Source organism: Notolabrus celidotus, chromosome 21 (assembly GCF_009762535.1).
Source record: "Notolabrus celidotus isolate fNotCel1 chromosome 21, fNotCel1.pri, whole genome shotgun sequence".
NCBI lineage: Eukaryota > Metazoa > Chordata > Actinopteri > Labriformes > Labridae > Notolabrus > Notolabrus celidotus.
This window is the reverse complement of record NC_048292.1, coordinates 17,297,454-17,323,259: the sequence shown is the minus strand read 5'-3', so window position 1 is coordinate 17,323,259 and position 25,806 is coordinate 17,297,454. Positions and strand designations below refer to the sequence as shown.

The 25,806-nt window shown below is 39.6% G+C and overlaps 1 protein-coding gene across 1 annotated transcript in view; it reads left to right on the top strand.

Annotated features, from left to right (window-relative positions):
- Positions 1–899: 899 nt before the first annotated feature.
- Positions 900–25,806, top strand: part of LOC117805438 (voltage-dependent calcium channel subunit alpha-2/delta-4-like) — a 116,333-nt gene continuing 91,426 nt past the window's right edge. Inside the window, exons 1-13 of the mRNA XM_034674169.1 lie at positions 900–943; positions 2,745–2,941; positions 12,275–12,356; positions 14,839–14,955; positions 15,602–15,661; positions 16,001–16,163; positions 16,251–16,382; positions 16,749–16,809; positions 22,555–22,705; positions 23,413–23,487; positions 24,959–25,048; positions 25,185–25,298; positions 25,461–25,539. Of these exons, the coding sequence (XP_034530060.1) occupies positions 2,766–2,941; positions 12,275–12,356; positions 14,839–14,955; positions 15,602–15,661; positions 16,001–16,163; positions 16,251–16,382; positions 16,749–16,809; positions 22,555–22,705; positions 23,413–23,487; positions 24,959–25,048; positions 25,185–25,298; positions 25,461–25,539 (1,300 nt within the window). The 5' untranslated portion in view covers positions 900–943; positions 2,745–2,765. The remainder of the gene's footprint in view (positions 944–2,744; positions 2,942–12,274; positions 12,357–14,838; positions 14,956–15,601; positions 15,662–16,000; positions 16,164–16,250; positions 16,383–16,748; positions 16,810–22,554; positions 22,706–23,412; positions 23,488–24,958; positions 25,049–25,184; positions 25,299–25,460; positions 25,540–25,806) is intronic.

Below are 25,806 nucleotides of genomic sequence, written 5' to 3'. Positions count from 1 at the left end.
ACTGCTGCCATTTTTTTCATTTCTTTATAAGTTGACATAACCCAGATAGCGCTTTGGTAAAAGCCTGGAATTACAAGAAGTAGAGCGATAAACACGATAAATCAGATAAAGGAAAGCCTGATAATGGAAAATAAGAAAGGAGACTAAAAGACTGGTAAAAAGAAGTAGGACTAGAAAGCTAGTAGGTCAAAGAGCGTTGGAGAAATGTAAGGGCAAGCGTGATGTGGTGTTTGTGGTAATGTGTGTGTAGTAGTGAGAGAGAGTGAACAGGGATGGAAGGATGGAGGGAGGAGGGGTTTAATCCTGGATTATGGTGTAAACTGGTGCTGGCGAGCAGGAAGAGATACGCTGGCCAAAGAGAGAGAGAGAAAGAGAGAGAGAGGATGTCCCGCTAGCTCTTCATCCATCACTCCATCCCTCTTATTCTCCAGCCGGTAGTGTAGTCGTGATTTTGGTTTGGATCCACCAGGATGTGAGGTCAGCAGAGAGGAGTCATTCTGGGAGAAAGAACGGATGAGAAGTCTCTAGGAAACACCTGCTCTTGTCTTGCTTTGGATTACTTTTTTGTCTGATATCAAGGATTACACTTGTGTGAAGAAAAAAAAAAGAAGTTTTCCAGGACTAAGTCTTTCATTGCTCCCATTTTCTACCCTGGCATCATGTGGAACTAAGAGAGAGAGGATGGAGGAGAGAAGGGGGTGATGGGAGGAATAATAATAGGATTAAGAGGTGTGGGAATATGGCTGGACTCCATTGTGACTGCTGGTCTACAAAAGTGACCTTTGACACCAGAGACAAGAGCTTTCTAGATTCTCCTGCCTGCCGGAATATCCAACTGAGCTGACATCAAATCATCAATCAATCACTTTTTATTTGTTATATTTGAACTTTCTTTCCACATCTCTCAAGAGGAATGGTTTTAAAGTTCTGACAACATGCCATAGTGAGTAATATTCAGTATCACTCTGTGTACATATTGCATAAGCATTTTAATCTTCCTTCAACCCACTTTTTGGCTCCAGCTTGTATTTCTTTTAAATTAGCATCCCTTGTTTCTGGAGAGTATATTGGGTTCTTTCGAACTCCAGAAAAAGTTGGTTTTGAATTTTCCTCTGTAGCATCGAAAGCCAGATTGAGTCCCAAATCTGTGAACATGTTTTTAAATAACATACTTGTGTAAGTTTGGGTGTTGCATCTGAGATTTCTAATGCTTAGCATTTTGGAGCTGGTCTCACACTGTGACAGAGTCTGGACATGTCAAAAATGACCCTTGTGCATGTAAGCCTGGAAGGGTTATGTTTGGCCTCCCTCCATGTCTTTAGAAAGTCTCAAGATTTAACCTTTACCTTAATCATCTTTGGGAAACTGCAGAATGGGGCTCTACATCTTTGAGATAATATCTTGTCAAGGCAACACTTTATCAAAAAGTTTTTCATTTTGCTCAACAAGTTTGTGCAGATTTTAAGTTTCCCCACTACAAACTCAATATTTATATCCTGCAGAACAATGCACAAAAATTGAAATGAAATACATTGATCACTTTAAAGCTCCTGTGAGTAGGTTTTAGCTGGTTGTGGAACAGACTGTTAAAAATAAATAGCTGTCAGACCAAGTGGTAAATTTCCTGCAAGTGATATATTTGACTGTTAAAAAAGGATGACAGATTTTGTCAAGAAAAACTAATTACACTTGCAAGGTACAAAATCAGTAAAGACCTCTTTGTCCCCAGAGAATGCCGCAATTAACAAGAACCAAAAGTTTCTCAGGAGCTTTAAAAAAGAGTGACATACCCTTTTTGTTCACAAAAAAAAATCCACTGACAATTATTCTCTATCTCCAAAGTTCTGCTCAGCTCTATGGAGTGTTTTAGCTTATTTTAGCATAATATTTTGGTTTCAAAGGCTCTAACTTTCCTTTTCTGGTTAAACTTACTCCCCTTAGAGTATTTCTCCGGCTGTAGCAGGCAGCTTTTTTCATAGATGAAGCTCTGAAACCCCACTGCACGGTGTTAAAGGCTGAAAACCCAGGTATTTGCCTCAGAAAGTGGTGGAGACCAAAAATTGAGCTTAAAGAAGAGTGAATATAGGACTTGCATTCATCAGGTGACCAGAAGCACAACTCCTAAAGAAGACTAGTGTTAAACTGCTTCATGAGTACTGCAACTGCCAGTTAGAGTCACATTTATATACACAGCCCAGAATAAAAAACAACATATTTTCTCTAAAGGGTTTTACAAACTGTACAGCCCACTGACCCTTGACCTCTGATTCTGGTTCCAAAACCTCAATGTAGAAAAAGGAAGAAGAGAAAATCCACCTGACCTTGACAGACGTCTCTAACCAAACCTGACATGTGCTCTTAATTGGTAATGACTTTGGCATCCTTAACTTCTCTTTAACCTTGTTAGTGATGTGTAGGAAGTTTGTTAAGTATGACGTCTGTGTTTACAAGACAGCTGTTACTCTTGTAACCTCTATGCAGGAACAGTGTTTTCCAACAGTTTCTAAATTCGGTGCGTAAAATTCTCTCAGTTTATGCAAGCCTAGTGGCACCCTTTCAGGTTGTTTCAGACATGAAACACAGATAATGATGAAGCCATTATCAGGGGTTTCCTCTCAATGCCATCTACGTCATAGCACCTTTCACACATCCCTCTTTCTGTGTTGGCACTGTAACATGAGCACTTGTAATCTCACTTTGCCCTGTCCTAATTTCATCTTTTCTCTCTCTCACTCTCGGGCCAGCATGCAACAATTGCTGGGCTGATGCAGATTGCAGCAGCTGCAGGGATGAACTGCTGGAGCCAGGGAAACGCCGGGAATGCCAGTAAATCAGACAGAAGTGGGCCGAGCAGGGGGAGGCTGATGATGCTGATGTGGATTATCCTCTTCAGCTCCATGTGCCTCATGGTTGACGGCCAGATGAAGATCTCACCAGAAGTGTGAGTACAGTTGCACTAGAGAACTATGAGAATGACTTTTTATACAAAGGGAGTCAATGATTGTAAGGGACACTGTCACAGTGATTAAGATCTGATATCGGAGTAGAAGAAGAAAAATTCTGGCATATGGTTTAACCCATAATTTTTAGCCCATATATCTTCGCAACTATTCTTTGACTTGAATGTTCAATCATCACAAAATGTATTCCAAGGATCCTAACTTGAAAAATTCAAGCCTTTCAGGGATAGCTCTTAAATTTTCCATCCAAGAAAACCGTTTCCACTTATTTGCACCTACACCAGGGCATAGCGTACACTTTCTTAACTATAGTTAAATATAGTGTTGGGGCTATCTACAATGTTTCATATGTTTGATTATCTTTACTTTAATCAATTGATTTATTTATTGTTATTTGATTTAAGGTAATTAACTTTGATGCCATAGGGGTATTGGTATATTTCGTTACTCACTTATAGGTTGATAGTTTTGCCCCGGGTGACGTCTATATACAGTTGTGCTCATAAGTTTACATACCCTGGCAGAACTTGAGATTTTTGGGGCATTTTTCAGAGAATATGAATGATAAGAGACAAACTTTTCTTTCTCTAATGGTCAGTGGTTGGGTGAAGCCATTTATTGTCAAACAACTGTGTTTACTCTTTTTAAATCATACTGACAACAGAAACTACCCAAATGACCCTGATCAGAAGTTTACATACCCTGGTGATTTTGGCCTGATAACATGCACACAAGTTGACACAAACAGGTTTGAATGGCTATTAAAGATAACCATCCTCACTTGTGATCTGTCTGCTTGTGATCAGTGTGTGTGTATAAAGGGTCAGTGAATTGCTGGGCTCCTGACAGACCCTTGCATTTTTCATCCAGTGCTGCACTGATGTTTCTGGATTCTGAGTCATGGGGAAAGCAAAAGAATTGTCAAAGGATCTGCATGAAAAGGTAATTGAAATGTATAAAACAGGAAAGGGATATAAAGAGATATCCAAGGACTTGAGAATGCCAATCAGCAGTGTTCAGACTCTAATTAAGAAGTGGAAAATGAGGGATTCTGTTGAAACCAAACCACAGTCTGGTAGACCAACAAAAATTTCAGCCAGCACTGTCAGGAAAATTGTTCGGGATGCAAAGAAGAACCCACAAATAACTTCAGCTGAAATACAGGACTCTCTGAAAAAAGTGGTGTGGCTGTTTGAAGATGCACAATAAGGAGGCACTTGAAGAAAAATGGGCTGCATGGTCGAGTCGCCAGAAGAAAGCCATTGCTATGCAAATAACAACACAGGTGTTTGATAATAAATTGCTTTACCCAACCACTAACCATGAGTTAAAGAAAAGTTTTTCTCATATCATTCATATTCTCTGAAAAATGGCCAAGAAATCCTAAATTCTGCCAGGGTATGTAAACTTATGAGCACAACTGTATATGGGTAGGTAAGATAGGAGGGGTGGACACCGGGGATGGTGAATGGTTTTTTAACGGGAAATTTGAAAGAGACGCTACCATTTGTTTGAGCGAAGCTTTTGTTATACAATAAACCACCAAAAGACTGAATACTTGGCTGGACATTGACACTTTTTTGGACACCATGTAAGATCCACTCTCCCCGTGCCCTGTGGTCGGGTTTTGATTTGAGATTTAAATTTTGTATGTTGACCAAGTCAAAAAGCCACTACATATAGTTAACCATAGTTAGAACAATAAAATGAAATGAAATTTGCGTGCATTGACCTGATATAACGTAAGATGCACTAAATAAACACAATACGATTTGATACAATATAATACAATACCATAAGATGCAATGCAATATTATATCTGATAAATTGGTTTACCCCTTTCTACCATGCAAAACTATACTGCTCAATGTTATGATACGATACAAGACAATATGATACTATGTGGTTCTATATGATACGATGCCATATGATATGATGCTATACAATGCTGTACGATACGATACAATACTACGTGATACAATAAAATACCATACTATACCATATCATACAATGTGCTACTTTAAGGTACGATGCAGTGTGATAGGATACAATACGATAACACAACACACACTACAATACAGTACCACACTTTGTATGCACCATGCATATTTTACAACCAAATGAGACCATACACTTTTCTGCCATGAGACACAATGTTATACCATTCAGCCGTAAATACAAGTTAGATGACCACAAACTGAGTTCTTTATGAAGACATTACCTCAACAGTTATACCAGGTGATTTCCCAATGGATATCCTGGCATGTCTACATTATCTCTCAGGCCACGTGTCGGATGGGTGAGTCAATAGTGTTCTTTCTATTTTGGCTGATTACTCAACACAGATACATATTGGCCATATGGGCACCTGTGGTTTAGAGCTCACTGCCAAACTATCCTACAGCTTCCACATGGTCACAGCCAAATAAACTTAAGATGACGTATGCTTTTGGCTGATTGTCTTACTACACAAATACAGTAATGAACATATAGATGTTCATAAAAACCTTAAAACTAAAAAAGATACATTGATGGTTACACCTTATTTTTGTTACTTATATTATCCTGATCTCAGACTTTTTTTTTTTTATTAGACAAATGGACATTTACCATGGTAACTGTACTTTTAGGATGTACTATCACACACTTGCATGTTGCTTTATCCACCAGTTTGGTCCTGACTGACATATCCAAACAACTGTTAATTGGATTGCTGTAAATATATGATGCAGGCATTCAGGATTCCCAGATAGTGATATTTATTGACTTTGCTGATTCTTCCTGATGTTTTTAAGAGAAATGTTTGAACAAGTATCTGACAGATTGCTTTTAAATGTGGTTCAGCCACCATGATTCCTTAATCTGACTCTAGTGCAGCTTCATACTGACTTTGCCATTTGGGGACGTGGGTTGTTTATGTTTGTGATCTATTCTGATTGTATCAGATGAGCTGTAAGTTCTGGAAGATTTTGATATGTTTCCTTCGGCACTTAGTTGGCGGCGCCACTTTCCTACTAGGTTCTCGACAGAGGGTTTTTAATTGCAAGCTCTTCATTATGGCTGACTGCTGAGCTGTTACTCAGTTAAAATAGCAAAGAGAGCTGGTGACAGCATTCCTGTCGAGGCACTCCCTGTTGCCAAATTACATGATTCAAGTAACAGTTTATTTTAAATCTGGCTAAGGACTCTTGGTGCTGAGTTTTATAAGATGTGTTAACTTATCACTGAATCAGAATTGCGTGCTTTTTCAGCACCAAAACACAATGTTCTCCTTATGTTGTCCTGACAAGCTCATATCTTCTCTGTCTATTGGGTCTCCATTCTCTCTGAATGATTAACTTTGAATCAATCTTGTATGCCCCTTTGTTAATTTAATCCCAAAAACAGCTGATATGCTTTTTTATTTCTTCCACATACATACATATCCATTTTTTTTTTTAAATTCTCACATTAGGCCCACATATTGTCTGTCCTTTTCTAATATCTTATGTTAAGTGACACATCTTGCACTCGTTCACCCTACATTTATGATCTGTGTTGGTATGTTTTTAATATTCCAGAGTAAATATTAGGGGTTGTAAAGTAATAAATGAAATCCCTGTTATTACACAGCTGCATTAAATACTTGATTCTGATAGGTTATTTCTAACACAGTTTTACCATCATTAAGATTATGTACACTCCAGTAGCTGGTTAAGGTCTTATAGGTTCCATATAATAGCTTAAATTACTGATTGAAATACACATTTGTCCGTAGTTATGTTTAACTGAACAGGACAGATCGGTTGGAAAAACTGTGCTTAACAGGAATTAATTACATTGTCCAAATCCAAAAAATGTCTTTTACTCAAGGGACTTAAAAGAGCTCACGATGTCTGGTGTTTTATTTTAACACCCCCACCATGGTTTATGTAAGATAAGTTTCTCTCAGCTGGACATTTCTTCTGGGAATTAAACGCTGCGTTTGTTTGCTCTCCAGAAGCCAGACGAAGCTCTTTTCTCTGAACAGTTTTCGAAGCGCATGCTGACTAAAAAACACCAAAAAATCGATACAGTGCTGTCAGTCCAAAATAGCCTATTAAATGTGTGTGTGTGTGTGCGTGTATGCGTGCGTGCGTGCGTGCGCGTGCGTGTGCGTGCGTGTGTGTGCGTGTGTGTGTGATTCACAGCATTTCGTTGGTTTGCTCTCATTGACTCAATACAGTTTGAGCCTTTAAAAGTGTGTGTCATACATGCTGTAATAGTATTGTCAATACAAAACCACAAAAGCAACATTTGCTGATGCTGTTTTAGGATATATTTTGTGTACATGGGTGATTTTGTGCTTTCACTTGGCATGCTGGTGTGACTGAGGGAGATTAAAGCTCCAGGGATAGAGGTCAGCCGGTCAACACATGTCACCAAGCCTAAAATGCTTCACTCCGCCTGGGGAAGATTTGGCAGCAGAGCCCCTCTGGCTCTGCAAGTTAGTGGGCCATGTCCGGACATATGAGGCCAGGAAGCTCAAACCTTTAGTGTCTGGGGAAACAATGCCCTGCTGCTTTGAGAAAAACAGGCAACAACATAGCAATACCAACGAGCAACAACTTTTTTTTTTCTGTAAAAACCTAGATCTGTCTTAAAGTTGTGATTCTCTGAAAACAAGATATTTCATTCATAGCTGAAAATGTGGCAAATTAAAGCTTTCTTAAAGTCCCTGTGTGGCGTTTTTAGCTGGTTAGGAAACAGACTGAAATTGACAGAGATATATTTTAATGACCAACAAAAGCAAACGTGACCATCAGCAACAAGACTGACAATTTATGTTCTATTAATTTTAAAGCCTGTTAACACTATTTGAAGGTGACTGTGAGAATAGATGACTGACAGCAAGCTCAAGAAATAGCCTATTCTACTTTTACTTTCAAATATTTATGTGTTGTACATTTGACTGTTAAAAGAAGAAAGGATGAGATCTCTGTCACTTACAAGACAAAATAAAACAATAGAAGGTATCATCACCAAGAGAAAGTTCCTCACAGGAGCTTTAGCCAGTCCGAGTGATCGCACATAGACTGTCTACAAAAAACTGACCCATAACCTCAAGGTTTAAAAAGTGAGACCAAGGGGCGCTGGTGGCCTAGCGGTCTAAGCGCCCCACTTACAGAGGCTACAGTCCTCATCGCAGGGGTCGCCGGCTCAATTCCCGGGCTGGCCGACCATTTCCTGCATGTCTTTCTCAACTTCTCACTTGATGAATTACATCAGGAAAAAATAATCCAAACCGTGAATTGTCTTAAATGTTATTTTGTAGTCTTCTTACAATTAAGGAGATTTGTTGTTTATTTAAAAGATCCTCTAATTACAGGTAGATTTTGCGATAAAGCAGATTGGGCTCAACTTAAGCCCCTTTTACACATGTACTGCATTCCTGAATATTTCCCGAAACTGTTCTCTGTGACTTTACGTATGGACTTTTTCCTGCCAGCCCGTGAATATATTATGTGAACACAGCAGGTAGTAGTCTGGGACATTTACTGTTAACAAAGGGGTTGCATGTAAATGTTGTCCTTGTTGGGCGGAGTTCTCTCCTTTACACTCTTTACTGGTTGCATCCTTTGTCAGTGATATATTTTCTACTGTTGTGTTTGTAATATGAATACATCCTTGTTCATATTGTGATGATATTAGCACACTCATTATAGGAGATGACTTCTCCTTCTCCTCTTCCTGCATGTACTACCCATCTTCCCCCTTTTACCTTAACCAAACACAGTATTTAGAGTTCTGAGAGTAGGTCAGAAATAGATAATCTCCTACTTTGAAGTCCATGTGTGAAGGACAAGTTCCTGGAAATATCAGGGCCAGACTCAGTTGAAACTATCCAGAAAGTATTAAGACTGAATGTGTAAAATGGGACTGACAGGGTCGAGACAGTGTTTCTGTTGATCAAATATGGTCACTTCTGGTTCCAGGAAACACAATGACTGCAGCCAAAATGCCAAATTCAAGTCTTAAATACAGGTGTTCACATCCCAATGGATGACACTTTTGGAGCTGTATCATCTTATTTTATACAGTGTATGGTTTCACAGTGGATACCTTCTGCCTTTTACCCTCTCACAGTACCAAAGAGAGATACTTACTGTGATGTGTTTGTTCAACATTTGACCTAGGGTTGGCCTTCCTGAGCCTCTGCCTTAATCTGACCTTTCCTTGGCACTGTACAGTGGTGATTTAGCCTGAGGCAACAGCATGCGTCTTAGTTGACCCACAGGGAGTTTGCAACAAACATTTGGACTAATTCTTTAGCTTTCGATTTGATTCACTTCCTTATTTGTCTGTCAAAACCTTTCTTTAGGGTAACAGTGACATCCCTGCCTGTGAACCAGCAGTGAGCTGGCTGACTCCCCATTGGTTGAGCCATCTGTCGCATCCTGTCTTCCCTCTAACCTCTCCAGACTTACCTCTGCTGCATTCACATGGTGTATTTGTAGTGTTAATGTATTTTTATTGAACGCAGAGTAACCCTGGCAGAGCTGGCAGATTGTCAGCTTTTACTGCCACCTGAACAGTAATCTGTTTTAATCTTTTTATTGTTGAATGCCGAGTAACCTCTTAACATGATAGGCTGGGTTCTTTCATGGTCACCTCTAGTGCAGCTTGACTTTTTCACCTTTGCCACAGAGGTTTTGTTTTTAGTGCCAGTCTGCGGGATAACAGGAAAACTTTTTGCCGGATTTTCATGAAACTAAGTGGGAGAGTGCAGAATGACACCTTGGAGTGGACCCAGATCCAACTGCTTCAGTAATAGTGAAAACACAAGTCTAGGTAACAGTATTTTTATCAGCACTGAAGTTGGTATCAGTATTGGTATCAGTATTGCTTTCGGAGTGGGTATTAACATTGTTATTCGCATTGGTATAGGTATTGGTATCTTACTGATATCGGCATCAGCATTGGCATTGGTGTTGTTATCTGTATGGGTATTGGCATTACCATCAGTATTGGTATAGGTATCAGTATTGGTAACATACTTGAAGCGGCTAACATTGAAAGGTGCCGCAGAGGCTAAAGGCTGATTTATACTTCTGCGTCGTAGGTCTGCGTAGCTCCCGTACCTACGCAGAGGCCTACGCATGTAGCTGACGTGCACCTCTTCCAAAATGTAACTCCGCGTAGAGCCGACGCAGACCGCAAGCCCTGTGATTGGTCCGCTCGGCGGCTTTGTCTTTCCCGCATTCACAGCACTTCCGGGATCCCGGACATCGGCCACACATCGGCCGTGTATTTCATCTCCTCCTCTCTATTCTTCATGTAATCATGTCTGTACGATAAACAGCAACATGTATCAGCTGTAGATTAGCATAACACGCTCTGAATCGATGTGGAAAAGTAAACAGAGATCGTAGCGGGCCGGAAGTAGGAGACCGGCTATCAGAGAGAGCACACTGCCCTCAGGCGTTTCGGCGGAGAATTACTGCGCGACACAGACACTCCGACGCACAAGTATGTGGTGCTCATGTCCGTGTCAGACCCTGCTGCGTAGGGGCGACGCAGAAGTATAAATCAGCCTTAAGTGGGCTCGTGTTTGTGACGCGTCTTGCTATAAAACAAAATCAAAGTCCAAGGAAACTTTTTTTATTTATTAACAAAAGACTCAAAATAATGAAATACTAAAAAATATCTAAATAAACGTTAATAATGACGATGACAGTGGAGGTCAACAAAAAATATTCAACCCCACTCACCGTCTTTGTAAGCCTCCTGCCACCCAACTGAACAGGTAGATAAAGGTAAACCACACCCATGAACCCAAAACTGGAAGAAAGGACTTTTGATTAACGAACTTTTGAACTTTAAAAAAAAAAAGAAAATGAAGAACGAAGATTGTAATTATGTTTGATTTGAGATCTTATTTTGCATGATGTCATCTCTTATGATGTAATTATTATTTTGTGGCAGAATAATTAGGGTCCGGTATTGTAGGGGCCATAATGTTAATTTTCATGTCTTATTTGCATAGACTGTATAAAATATGGACGTAGTATCCGTGACGTCACCCATCTGTTCCTTAGAGCTGTTTTGAAGCAAATCGACGGCAGCAGCCATATTGGTAATGCGGAACTCAACTAGGCAGAGTGTGACGTAGTGTGAGTCTCTTAGCCAATGGCTGTGTGTTCCCGACCGGGAGTCACGTCAGTCATGTCCTTATTTGGGCAAAACTCATAATCTTAATATCTTCTTAACAATCATGTTAGAAAAAAATTCACCCTCCGTACAGTGTGTGCCATTAGAGAGATTAGCGTTGTAGGGCCAAGCCGTTTTTTGAACCAGGCTGTAAACATGTTTATTAATGCTGCAAAGATCGTCTTTTTCCCATTCATATCTATGTGGTTTCCGGTGTTTCTGCAGCCAGCCTCAAGCGGATTTTCGATGTATTGCAGTTTATGTCACTTCAGCATTGGCTTCATCGTTTGAGACCGGAGTTTGCCGCTTGCTTATTTGTTGATCATAATTATTTCCTTTTATGGGTTACTTCATTTCCAGTTTTGGGTTCATGGGTGTGGTTTACCTTTATCTACCTGTTCAGGTGGGTGGTGGAAAGTATACAAGGAGGGTGAGTGGAGTTGAATATTTTTTGTTGACCGCCACCGTCACCGCCATCGTCATTGTTATCGTTTATTTAGATCTTTTTTAGTGTTTCATTATTTTGAGTGTTTTGTTGACAAATAAAAAAGTTTCCTTGGACTTTGATTTTCATTTATGGCGAGACACATCACAAACACAAGCCCACTTAGCCTCTGCGCCACCTTTCAATCTTAGCCGCTTCAATACTGGTATCAGCATTGGCATTGGTGTCGATGTCAGTATTGGTATTGATACGGTTATTAGTATTGTTATTGTTTTTGGTGTCATACTGGTATCGGCATCAGCTTTGGCATCGGTATTGATGTCGTTTGTTGGTATAAGCATTTGCATCAGTATCAGTATTGGTATTAGCATCAGCACTGATATAAGTATATGTGTCCTTGCATGTATCAAGATCCATATCAGTATCAGAAATGGACCAAATGATATTGAATATCTAATCTGAGTGATACGTGGTAGATGTATTCCACAAGCATCATTAATGGCTTGTAACAGATCTACCAACAATTCATATTTTGAATAACTTCTTCTCTAAATATTTTGTCCTAATTATCTGAAGGACATTGTATTGGCCTTATTTAAAAAAAAAAATGCTCAGTCCATAAACTTGCCTTGCCTTTTGATACTGAATTATGTGATAGATTTTGATTACACATCAGTAATCATGTTTTCTCCCTGCCCAGGGTGCAGCAATGGGCTGCGTCATTTGGCAAAGAGTTGTCGGCCCTGTCCGCCAGATACTCTGGTGCTAAGCTGCTACAGAAGGTAAGAGATCACCCACATGCACTGGCAAAGATTTTAAAAAACACAAACAGAAATAAACACACATGCTCTCGGACAGACCCAAGAATATACACATGCACAAGCCAAAGACAGCAGCAGACACAGACATCTATTTACAAAACACTAAAATGCATCTCTATTTTAGGGCTTTTAATCAAATTGCACCATATTTAGTCTCATCTGTCAAAACAGAAAAGAAGAAGACAGGATAGATAAATTTAACAGAGAGCATATGCATGTTCTGAACAGTAATGGAGATATAGGACACATGGCATTAACACTACACTACACTACACAGGTCTGCATCTCTTCCCTCTCCCCTTTGTTCCACCCACCAACAGAAAAATATAACAGACAGGCATACAGTTGCTGAACAACATCTGCACATGGCCTAGAGACCAGGGTGTTGACACACTTATTTCAAAAGCACGTAAAGACACAAACTGACACACATACATATGCACTCTCACATCTCAGGTTGTTTTTAATTGTTAAACACTTTTTAAAACTACAATTGTGCAGAGTTGATCTGACTGAATTGAGTTCATGTTTGTGAGACTTCAGAACATGTTATACTTCTGTGCATGTGTGACTGAGTGTGTGAGTTGCTGTGTCTTTTTGTAATTAGGATATGCAGTCTTTCTCTGCATGCCACCCTCTGTAATACCTAGAAGGCCCTTTCACCATCTGCCATGAAAACACACTCATACACACACACACACAAGCTGTGTGCTAACAAATACACACACCTTCTGTCCGTCTCCCTCTCCAACATTTATTTATCTTTATCTTTATTCTGTTCCAGCTCAAAATTTCTGATTTTCACCATAAATCTGGCTGCACAAAAAGTGAACTCACACAGATTACTTTCGGAAAAAAGGAAAAACAGAGCACATTTGGTTTGTTGTTTATGCTTGTTATTTTTTTTAGACTGGATTAACCTCAAATAGCCTCAATGTTTAGCTGCAAGAAACAATTTTCCAGATTAATCTCCACACGGCATGTAAAAAACTGACTAACTTTATAAGCAGCCCCTGAAACAGAAGCAGGAAAAGTGATTTCATTAAAACAAGAGTTGCTATTGCTGTCACAGTAGTAGTAGGGTTGTACTGGTTGCTTTAATAACAGTATCAGGGATAGACCTAATGCAGCATTATTGCACCTAGTTGCACACCTAATCTTTTATTTAGTCACTGATGTGTAAAAAGTACAGAGTACAGTAGTTTAATCACAGCAACAAGACGCCATTAATCACACACCTCCGTGTAATCGATGGCTTTCTCATTATCTGTGGAACATTTAGTGACTCTGCTTCTTGCCAGAGTATGCTGGAGAGGATATTGAGTGCTTGAAGAAAATGATAAAAGGTTGGAGTTGTTCTTAATGGTCATTTACAGCAGGCTTTAAAAAAGCTCCTTTTCTCATTATATATCTGTGTTTGTCTGTCTTATCTGTGCATTAAAGGCTCCCCTTCCCTTGTAATGGAGATTTAAAAGCATCACATGTCAAAGTAAAAGCAGGATAGATCTGACTACATATCATCAGTGCAGGAAATTAACCATAAATGAAACATTTTACAACAACATAGGGTCCCTTAAGTTACAATCTCTGATTCAGTTTATTGGCATAATGCTGGAATACATGTGCAGGAAACTGACATCAGGTTTAATTATAGGTTCTCAAGAGAAATGAATGAAGTACTGTGCATGTATAAACCTTATTTTGAATTAGAAACACAAGTTATGTGAAGGAGTTTAAGTTTCTTTTCTTGAAAGTGATCTTAAAACAGCATCATGACTCTGAATAATAAAAAGCAACAAATTATTAATAAGAAATATCTCATAAATGTACCCTTGTGACAGTTAATATTTTAACATGTAGTATTATCTAGTGCATTGTATTTGTAAAACAAAAGTTAATATATTTCACTTTTGATTTTCAGCCTTTGTAGCTGCAATGCCAACATTACTACTAATCTGTACTACAAGTTAATTGCACACACTTGCTTGTATGTATCATTCTTTAAATGCAACACAATCATCGCAGCATGTACAGATGTCGGTCACGAGGTGCAGTGTGCAGTCGGAGTGTTTTCCCCTGGCATCACTCTCCTATATTGCAGATTAAAGAGGGGGGTCAGAGGAGGGGATGAAGTCAGGGCTTGACCCCCATCTGGACTGAAAACAGTGAAAATGTGTGCGTGCATGTGTATGTGTGTATCTGAGCGTGTTTAATTGTATTACACCAGAATATCCTGTCCATATGTGTGTCTTTGTTTTGTTATTTTCATTGTGTTTGTCATCTGGACATTATATTACACTTTTAACTTGATTAACACAGAGACAGCAGGTGTCAATCAAAATGGCTAAATATAGATAATCTTTACTAGTCTGTCTTTTTAATTCAATCAATGGCCTCACGTGATCAATATTTGTTACTACTGAACCAGCTGTCTGTTTTGCAGAAATACAAGGAAGTGGAGGGTGTTATAAAAATCGAAGAGGTGGATGGAGAGGAGCTGGTAAAAAAGTTTGCTGAGGAGATGGAGGAGATGCTTGGGAGGAAGATGAAATCTGTGAAGGTAACACAATGTCAACTTTAAAGCAAATTTAATGGTTACAAATTTGACATAACTTCATCAACTGTTACACCTAGCTGATACCTAGATCAGATCTAAAATTGTTGCAGATCTAACCATATCATTCAAGTGCATCTTAACCACAGAACGTATAAAACATGGTTTTGGTTTCAGTGACATCACCTATTGGTTTTTGAAGAGGCATTATGAAGCCCTGAGATGGTGGTTACTGTTATGGAAATGCTTACTTCAAGTTAATCTAAAAACTTGCAAAAAGGTGGAGGTGATAACCCAGCTGGCTGACAAACACCTACAACACACCCACCTGTCAGTCAAACCAGCCACGCCCCTAATAGTGCCTACTTATACGTAACTCTTAATCTAATCTAAATGGGGAGTTTATGAAAATTCCCCCTTGTACGTAAGAGTAAAGAAATGAGGAAGAGACCAGAACTGTTCACAACTGTGCACAAGGCTGTAAATATTTTTAATTCTGCTAACATATGGGCATTTTATGATAAGCTCCAATGAGGATTCCTTGGCTCAAGTGGACATTTGAGGAACTGCAGTTTCTTGTGTTCTATATTGGCTTCACTTTGCAATGCTGAAGGTTGTCGCCTGATTTCACCCTGCTTTATTTATCTTACAGAGGTTAGCAGAGTCAGCAGAGGATGCTGACCTTTACCATGAGTACAATGAAACATTAGAGGTAAGCAGCGAAATGCACCGATGTATGAAAACTGCAGCTTTTACTGTATTGCAATATAGTAGGCATAAAACAAGTCACATCTCTATTACAGTCTAAATACATGCAATATTGCATGTTTAGGTTAAATATTTTCCCCACTTAGACCTAATAAGCAAAAGCATACATGTCTTATTTTAACAGAAAGTTAAACGTATATAAATATTGCAAAGACCTCAACAGGTCCACCACACAGACAGATAAACTGAATATCATAGAATTTCCTTGTGCAAACATTTTCTTCATATCTCATCATCAAACGATGATCAGTATAAGCTTATTATCCTTCTGTCTTCTGTATAGTTTGACTACTATAACTCCTTGCTAATCAACACGGTGGATGAGGACGGGAATCCGGTGGCGCTGGGAGGAGAATTCGCTTTAGAAGAAAACGAACACTTCAATAAATTGCGGGTCAGCACAGAGCAGAGTAACATACAAGTCCCAACGAATGTCTACAACAGAGGTAAAACTTCCTTTAACATGCTGTAAAATACACCTCAGCGCTTGTTATATATTGATTTCATTCCTTTTCTTCCCCCTCCTCCTGTAGATCCAGATATCCTGAATGGAGCCTACATGACTGAGGCTCTGAATGACGTGTTCGTCGATAACTTCCAGAAAGATCCAACTCTCACCTGGCAGTACTTTGGCAGCGCAACCGGCTTCTTCAGACTGTACCCTGGTGCGTTCACAAGTCTCTCAGTGTTGGGACAACATGCACAGAGCTGTAGATAAACACTGAGGCCACACAAGCAAAAACAGGATACTTGCACAGCAACTGATGATGCAGGATGCTATCTGTCAAACGTGATGACTCAGTCTACGCTACAATATGTCAGCTGGTGGTTTCTCTCCCGTGTGGGTGTGAGAGAGAGGAGTAATTAGCAGAGGATTTGTGACACAGCTTGTTTTCCTCATCTGCTTCCCCATCCATCATGTCCTCGTTTGACAAGCTGTCACCATCCATCCATGAATCCATTTGTTCGTTTATCCATCTAACCAGACAGCCAAATGTGCCAGCTTTGCTAAATCTCTGTTTCCTCTCCAGGGATCCAGTGGATTCCAGATGAGAATGGCGTTGTCACCTTTGATTGCAGAAACAGAAACTGGTGAGGCTTTTATCCCACTAAACATCACCTTTACTTTCTTATTAAGACCTCTGGAAGCTTTTGTAACTCTCTGATAGTTTTTCAAAGTTGAAGGACTTTCTGTTCTTACATCACTGTTGAACGGTGCAAGAAACCATGACAACTCAGCTCTCAGTTATGAGCGCTTACACTCCAAGCAAGCAGTCATCGGGGGCACTTAGACACTTGATGAATGTCCTTGGGTGCTGTTTTTTCAGTGTGTCAGCACAAGCCGGCCCCAATCAGTGACTGTTTGGACGATTAAGCAGGTTGATTCAGCTGCAGAGGCGGTCAGTTTTAGATGTCTTTTCTGTCTAGCTTTTCAGCCTTCCAAATCAGTGACTTCAGCAGACAGGTGTAGTCTGACTTTACTTTTTTGCCTCCAAGAGCAACTTTTTTCACTCCTAACTCATGAAATACAGAAGCTTGAGCCCAAGGTGTCATAATGTGATGCTTTTGTTACATGTTTGGTGTCATATCTTGGTGACGTTCTCCTGCACCAAGAATGTGAATGGTTTGTGTGTTTGTGCAGCGTTAAGGGTTTCAGCTGGAGCCACCTTAAATCCACAAGCTGTGTGCCTTTTACTATTGATTTGCACCATGACCCAAGATGCCTTTAGATCTGGTTAGGCTTGCTGTTAAGGTTCAGTATCTCGTTCCACATATTGGCGCCAGAGTTTCACAACATGGCTTTCAGTGTAAGTGTGATTAGCTGCAGTTTTAGACTACGGTAGCGTAACCTCCCCCCACAGCTCCACAGTAATCATATCTTTCATATACACTTCTTTCTGTCCAGTGTATCTCAGTAACCAGGTTACAGGTCACATTTTCAACTCGCTATAAGTTCCTCTGCTGCTTCATCACTCTGTCTGATGTCTCCTTTGTCCATGCTGTCACTTCTGTGTAATGTTTATGCAGCCTAGAAAAAAGTAGCAGACATTTTATAACTGATGAAAGGGTGAAAGAAGCGTAAAAATAAAAAGTGGTGTTCTTGTTTTTTTTTAAACGGATAGTTATTGTTAACTTCTTTGGGAGGTTGACTCTCCTGCGTTAAAGCTGGGGTTGGTAATCAGATTTAGATACACTTTTTGTCATACTGGTTAAAATGATCTTTATGTCCTGATGGCAATCATTACATGATGTGTTCCTAAAAAAGAGTGAAAAAAAACTGCTATCTACAGCCGGAGTAAACCTGGGAAAACACTAACCAATCACCGTTTTTTGGCTCCCCAAATTTTAAACCAATCAAATCCCGTCCAGCCGTTCTGCCCTCCTCCTGCGCGTACATTTCCCCGGCGTGTACTCCGAGTCCCCGTCTCCTGCCTCTACTTCCCCTGGCTCTATTTACTGCCCCTCTCGCTCGTCCTCGGGCCTGTCCCCTCTGACCTGATGAGGTGCTTTGCTCAGGACTGTAGTCCGGATCAGAGTCTAAAAAGCTCTCACCAACAAGCAGAATAATTAATGACGTTCAGTAAGTCCTACAGAAAATATATTTTTATTGTAGCGTCCGTCCGGACGCTGTAGGGATGACGAGCCGATTCGTGAACACGTTGAGCTTTAATAACCGGTCACTGTCGGCCGTGATCACGCCAACCAACAAAACAACAATCAATGTTTGAATTAATGAAAAACTTCTCCTCTTGTCTCTCCTCTCTCCCACTCGCACACTCTACACCTCTCCTGATGCCTTCACTGACCATCAACACTGTAGGAATTAAGAACATCTACACTGAACACGTTTAACAAACAGTAGAGCTGTTACAGTATTATATGTGTTATAACTTTTTTCCTGATATCGTGTTACCATGACAACTGGATAATGCTAGCATGACAGTTGTAAGTACTAACAGCAGCCATGTTTGTTTGTGTTTTTAACTTTCACTATGATAATGTTTTGGTCAGGACCGGTTTTGAATCAGTCACCATCATATGGTCGAGAATCAGCAGCACTCGTGCATGTGAGCGGGGGCGTCGTTTTGGAGGAGCTCCGAGGGAGGAGGGGAGGGGTTAGACGGAGTCCTGAGGAAAAGCTACATTCAAATTCATGCTGGTTTTCCGAGACTACCAACCCCAGCTTTAAGTTACATGATGCCTGTAAAATAAGTAAAGAAAGAAATTCAGTTGAGCTGTTACATGAGATAGCTCTTGTTTACCAAAAAAACATGTTCTTTTCCCTCAACCTAACCAAGTCATTTTGCTGCCTAAAGAATTCATACAATTTCCACAATAACAAAACGATAAAACATTTTGTAGTTGCTCATCCAAAAGTCATAATAAGCTAAATAATTGTGGTTGCAAACCTTCAATTTAAAGGCTAGTCAGACATTTTCTGTTCATGCTAATTTGACTGCTTTATTTTGAAGTCTAACCAGTGTTGTATCACTCTATTCCAGCACTCGGAGTTGTGTCCTGCTTTTCAGAATGTTAGATTTATTTTACGATATATATTTTTTAATTTGATTTATTCAGTTCAGTGTTCACTCTCTTGCACATTCACATGCCGTCTTGTGGAGCAACACTAACTGCCAGGGACGTTATGAATCGGATATTGTGCTTTCAAAGATTGTACAGTTATTGCAAGCAATAGCAGTGCAACATATTGGATATTGGTAAAAGAAGCATCAAGTAAAATATGGGACATGTGTCCAGGATGAACTCTTAAAAGTAAGTTAGATTCGACCATTGGATCGATGGTGTTTGGTTTGTCAAAAGTCTGATAAATAGCAGTTTGGCTGCAGGTATTGTGTTATTTCTGGAAACTTGCAGTGATCCTACTGCAGCAGAATTAATGACATTAAGAGGAGTGCAGTGCGCATTTTCGCACGACACACCGCTGTCACTTTATTGGTAATTTAAATCTCCAAACGCCTACAGGGTTTGTTAGAATCTAACGTTTATAGAATAAATGTGTTTTCTACACATTCAAAAGGCCCCACACAGAGAGTCCATGTTTCAAACAATCCACAGTTTGGAGTAAACAGCTGCCCTCCTTGTACATTACTGTGAAGTCTTGAACACTGAGGACTTGCGACTTAACTCTGACTCAAGGTTTGGTGACTAGACCAGTGGTTTTCAAACTGGGGGGCCGCTAGGGGGGCCTCAGAAAATTGGCGGGGAAGGGAAAAAAATAGAATCTAATCTTTTTTTTTTTTTTACAACACGTTTGTTAACAATTTCCTATGCTAAACAAAAGTAATAGTTATTGAAAAGTGATAAAAGTAAGAGAAAACATTCTAAAAGTCGATGTTTCTGTACATATTTTGAAGCATTGTCTGTGGGTTTGCAAAGGGGGTCCCCGGTAAAGTTTGGGAACCCCTGGACTAGACTACAACACTGAGTCTAACTACATGTTGCTATTTACTCTGTTTGACTGCAGAACCCTGCAAATTCAGAAGGGACCCTAGAGGAGTATGAAGAGCCATTGTAACTAAGGGCTACTGACTAAGCTGAATTAAAAGCAGAGCTAGAGCATGTTGGGTTTGAGCATAGGTCTAGTTTGAATTTGAGATTGAGGGGCTCACAAAAATTGGCTACCCAGCCAAAATGACCTGAGTCCATCCAGCTCACCACTCATGCCAGTAAACATATAGAGGCACCCATTGCACAGCATTTTATTGTAAATACATCCCCACTTAGACGACTATGTTGGCAATTTTTCCACAATTGAAGGCCAACATTGCCACACACCCTAACTTGTGCACATAAGTGTGTGTTTAGCTGATTGTTACTGCCTGAGAATTAAAGACAATGAATGGCTCACTTAGTGCAACAGAAGGTGCCTGACTATCCAGCTGGCATAGATGTTTACTACGCTTTCGAGTCACAGGTTCAGAGTCAGATTGCTGCATGCTAATGCATCAACTATGACCCCACATGCTGTGAGTGACTTGATAAGGAGACTGCTTTACTAATCATGGATAATTTTGTTCCTTTAGGCCTGAAATGCAGATCATATGGTGGGTCTGTGACACAGCAAGCCACCACTTGCAGGAGCTACTGCCATAGTGCTATAATGCCCTACACCGATGTAAACAAACATACATAACACATGGCATCTTATTGCGTGTTACATGTTTTGACATGTGTCTAGTCTAGCAATGTGGTACCAGCACAGGCATATGGTTATTAACCTGCACAGAGGACCACATTTTGGTGGAGCTAGCTCTGCTACTGTTAGTCACTGCTTAACTTTGACTGTTTTCTGCTTTTTGCACATTAACCGTTTACTTAATCATTTACTTATCTCAAATACTGTCTGCACCTTAAACTGTCACTGCACTACCTGCACTGTGTACATAGGCTGTTTTTATAAAACTGTATTTTATTGTATTCTATATTTAAATTTTAGATATTTAAAAGCTGAAAGAGAGAAACAACATCTCGTTTTTCCTGTATGTCTCGTATATACAGTGAAATTGACAATAAAAACCTTTGAGTCTTTCTCACCTTTGAAGTGGTCGGTTAGTTGAAATTTAAAGTTCTGTTTAAACAACTTTGAAATTGGTAGCTAATGAAGGAGTCTTAGGTTCAGTGTTAATTCGGATATGAAGCAGGAAAGTTAGATCTGATTACATTTGATCACTGGATATGCATTTTTAGACACGTAATCTGGCCATGTGTGAACAGCTGCGATTAAAGCTGTTCCCTGTGATTGGATCAGTTAGACCACATTGCTATACCAGGTGTAAATAAAAAACGAAAATCTGTCCTCAGCCATTGTAAATCTAAGCCAGCTTCCCCTCAGAGTGGAGAAATTTCTCTCTAATGTGACTGACAGAATGTGATAGGGCCTTCAGTGAACCCCCTGAATATCCCAAACTCCCACTTTGAGTTTAAGGCAAAGCATTTTATCTTTCTATGAGCACCTGCAGACTTTAAGAGTCAGTCCCTTGTTTTATTTCATTTCTCAGAAAAAAAAACATTTTATCAGAAGAGCTTTTATTCTTTGATTTTATTTATTCTTAACTTTGATTTTATCGGTATGTTTTATAAGTTTGTATGCTTTTAGATTTATTGTATTGCTTCATTTTTGCTTTGCATTTCTACTTGCTTTTATTGCCCATTACAGAGCACTCTGCTACCTGTATTGAAAAGTGCTATATAAATAAAGTACAATTAAGTATTCTTATTATTATTTCTTTAAGGAAACCATAGCTCATTAGTGGCCCTACCCTGAGCAGTAGATTTAACATGCTCTGTTATTCAAGTTTTAAGTGCAAACATTCAACGCTATAAATAGCTCCGTTTTACTGAAGTGACCCAGTGATCTAAGGATGCGCCGTAGTTCCAGGAAGTGCATTGTATTTCCAGGAACCCTGTGACAAAGCATCCTGCTTTAATCTCATCATTCACACCTGTGCTTTTATTAACGAGGCATGTCAGGTTGTCTACCATGTAACAGGTCTGCCTATTAGAATTAGTGCTGGATTACCTCTCAAGTCTGTCTGGCTCTCAGACACTGTGTCCTCAAATGCACAAATCCAAGAGCAAGACTGTGTAGAACTGGAAAGTTGCCGATCGCAGCTGCTGAAGGGGAAATCCTACTGATTCTAATGAGCTTGGGAAGTCAGGGGATGATAACGAGGGGAACTGAGAAACAATTAAAAGGATAAGGCTTGAGCTTTTGGAGGTCTGTCTGTGCGCTAAGGTACTTGTAAATAACTTTGCCCAGGCTGCATTGATATGATAAACTTAATATTGTGTTTACTGCTGCTTCTCTTCTTTTAGGTACATCCAGGCAGCCACTTCTCCTAAAGACATTGTGATCGTGGTGGATGTTAGCGGCAGCATGAAAGGGCTCAGACTGACCATTGCCAAACACACAATCAACACAATCCTGGACACGCTGGGAGAAAATGACTTTGTTAACATAATAGCTGTAAGTATGCACATCAAATTACACAAACACGTGAGCAGTCTAATTCTCCAGGGGGACACTGTGCGCTTAGGTCCAGATGAGCATGACTTTGTGATTTACAATCCAGCGCACAAATACACAGAGAGACAGACACACAGGTGCAGGTAAAAATAGACAAAGACACACATGTGCACATCAAATAATCAGATCCCTCTTTGGCATTAATATTCAGTGACATCAAGGCTTCAGAATTCATTTTGTTTACAGGTTTTTCAGGATTTTGGCTGTGCCCAGCCCTACAACTACAAATCGGTGTAATAAGCATGGTTTATCCTGGTATTACTCTGTGTGTAATCATACGCCCCGCAGCAAATCCTCTGCCTTTAAGCCGTTTTTACACAGAATTTAAAGCTGCACTCTTTTCAATTGAGTGACCACGCAACAAAACAAGGGTTCTATTTTAGAATAATTAAAAAAGAGGTTTTAAATTACTGTTTTTTTCCAAGAATATCACAATGTAATCAGGCCTTGAATGTCTTGAGCAGAAACACATGTCAACAGGATGAAAAAGTGTAATACTGTCAAAGGACATAAAGGTCTTATTCAGGGATAGATTAAGTGATTGATTTGTTGTTAGTTAAAACTCAATAGCTCTTAATTATCACTAGTTAAACACCTCATTCATTGTGTCTGTTGTTATTCCTCATATATTTGTTTTCTCTCTTCAGTACAGTGACTATGTTCGCTACGTGGAGCCTTGCTTCAAGGGCACCCTCGTGCAAGCTGATCTGGATAACCGTGAGGTAAAACACACACTCATACAAACACCCACACTGAGAGAAAGCAGATGAACAGACTTACTCATTCATTGAGCCTCTGCTTACCTGTTAATCATATGTTGTTATCTCAGAGATCTTCCAAAAAGAAAAAGTCTGCCATCAGATTACAGTAAAATCATCTCTGTGGATACATGTTCAACTTCACTTCTGAATTCTTGAACCACTTACACTTTTTTACCCCCAATAAAAACATGATTTTTTTTCTCAGAGCATCTTTTCTCTCTTAAAATCTTGTTCTCTTTTTTGAATTCACACAAACAACTACGTTAACATCTGTTCTTTCACTGCAGCTTTTGTTTTTATTTTCCCCTCTTCATCCTGTGTTTTTCTTTTTTCATACACCAGCCTGCTCAGTTTTCATTGTGTGTCTGTGTGTGTGCATTATGTGTTGGATGCATGCCCTACTTTCACTACCCTCAACATCATGAGAGATCAGGTGAGGTCACTAGCCGCTGACAATTTTAAGCACGTCACATGCCGTGTCAGCAAGGAATCGGATTGGTCGGGCTTCCTAGCGGGACAGGTTGTTACAGAATGGGCTTACAGATGTTGGCTGACACACTTATGTGCAGAAATCATGATGGAACACATCTACAGGACAACCATCTTCCATTTTGGGTATTACACAAGAGGTCCTACATTCACCAAACAAGCAATTAAGTTGTTTGTGCCCTGTTTCAGACAAAATGAGCTGGTCAAAACTGAACAAACAAAAGAGCAACTTTTGAATATGACTTCTGCTGTCAGTTCTGTAAAAAGCCCAAAAGTACTTAGGGCTGCAGATTAGATGACATTTAGGTGTCTAAATTTAAACAAATTATTACATGTCTATGTCATTTTGCAGATATTTAAGAAAGTTGTATGCTGTGTGTTATTACAGCAAAAATGCTGATGAGGTTTACTTGTTATGTTAGTTTTGATTTTAATTTAAGTTGAAACCTGTTTTGCATTTTTTTCACACATAAAGTGTAGACATTTTAAAAGAAAATTATTTCAAATTAACTGTTTTTATTATTTATTATTTAAATTTCAGGATAATATTGCAGCAACAATCAAAACAATAATTCACCGTTCTTTTATTTTGAAAGGGAAATTCCTTTGAAAATATCCATGATGCCAGGTGTAACACTTGTCAACAAAGCGGTGAATCCCACAGCCATGTGTCCATTCATCATGAGTGTGTGTGGGTGTCTGTGTGCTGTGTTGATTAATCCTGATTACCTCCCTGTGTTGTTGTGACTTTGCTGATTTTGGTCAGTGTGCCAGGGAGCTGAGGATAATCCTTCCTCTACACTCTTTCACTCTGTCATGTTCTCTCGCTCCCTCTTTTAGTGTGGTGATCCACAGTATATTCACCTGTGTATACCATGATTCCTTGCTTAGTCGCAATGTCTGATTTGATTTTTTTTCGTTGCGCATGTGTCTCTCTCTTTAGCACTTCAAGCTTTTGGTCGAAGAGCTTCATGTCAAAGGAGAAGGCAAAGTGAAAATTGCAATGAAAGAATCTTTCAAGATCCTCAATGAGGTTTGTGCCTCCTTCCAACAAAGCAAAACAATGAAACAGTAACATCAGTTAAACTGGACTACACATTTCACTGATCAGTTGATTTCTCTTGTACATATCACTTCAAGTATACAGTATTGTGTGTGTGCATGTGTAGGCTGCAGCACTGGGGCAGGGAAGCCTGTGTAACCAGGCCATCATGCTGATCACAGATGGGGCCATGGAGGACTACAAGGATGTTTTTGAAGAGTTCAATTGGCCAGAGCGGCGGGTAAATTACACAAATACTCACACTAGCATGGACAACTTCAAGTCCAGTCAAATTCATTATAATTCCCTGTAAACACAAATTATACAGACTCATTTTTATATATAAAACTGTTTGGAACAACAAATCAGACTTGAAATGAACTTCACACTATTGTCTCTCTAGGTTCGGGTGTTCACCTATCTCATTGGACGAGAGATGACATTTGCTGAAAATGTGAAATGGATTGCCTGCAACAACAAGGGTAAATAAACAAACACAGATTAATCATTTCATTACCTAAAGGTCAAAGCATCTGGTTTTTTTTTTTGCTTATTTGAGTCCTTGTTTTGGGAATACTTGGGATAGGGAGTATAGATATTTTGTAGAAAATTGTTGTACAAAGCAAGACAGGATGCCTTTAGTGGTTCTCACATGGTGCCGTTTTGAGTTGGGTATCAGGTGCTGCCCTCTTGTGAATTACAAAGGGTCACACAGCGGCTCAGACCCATAGATAATCACATTATACAGC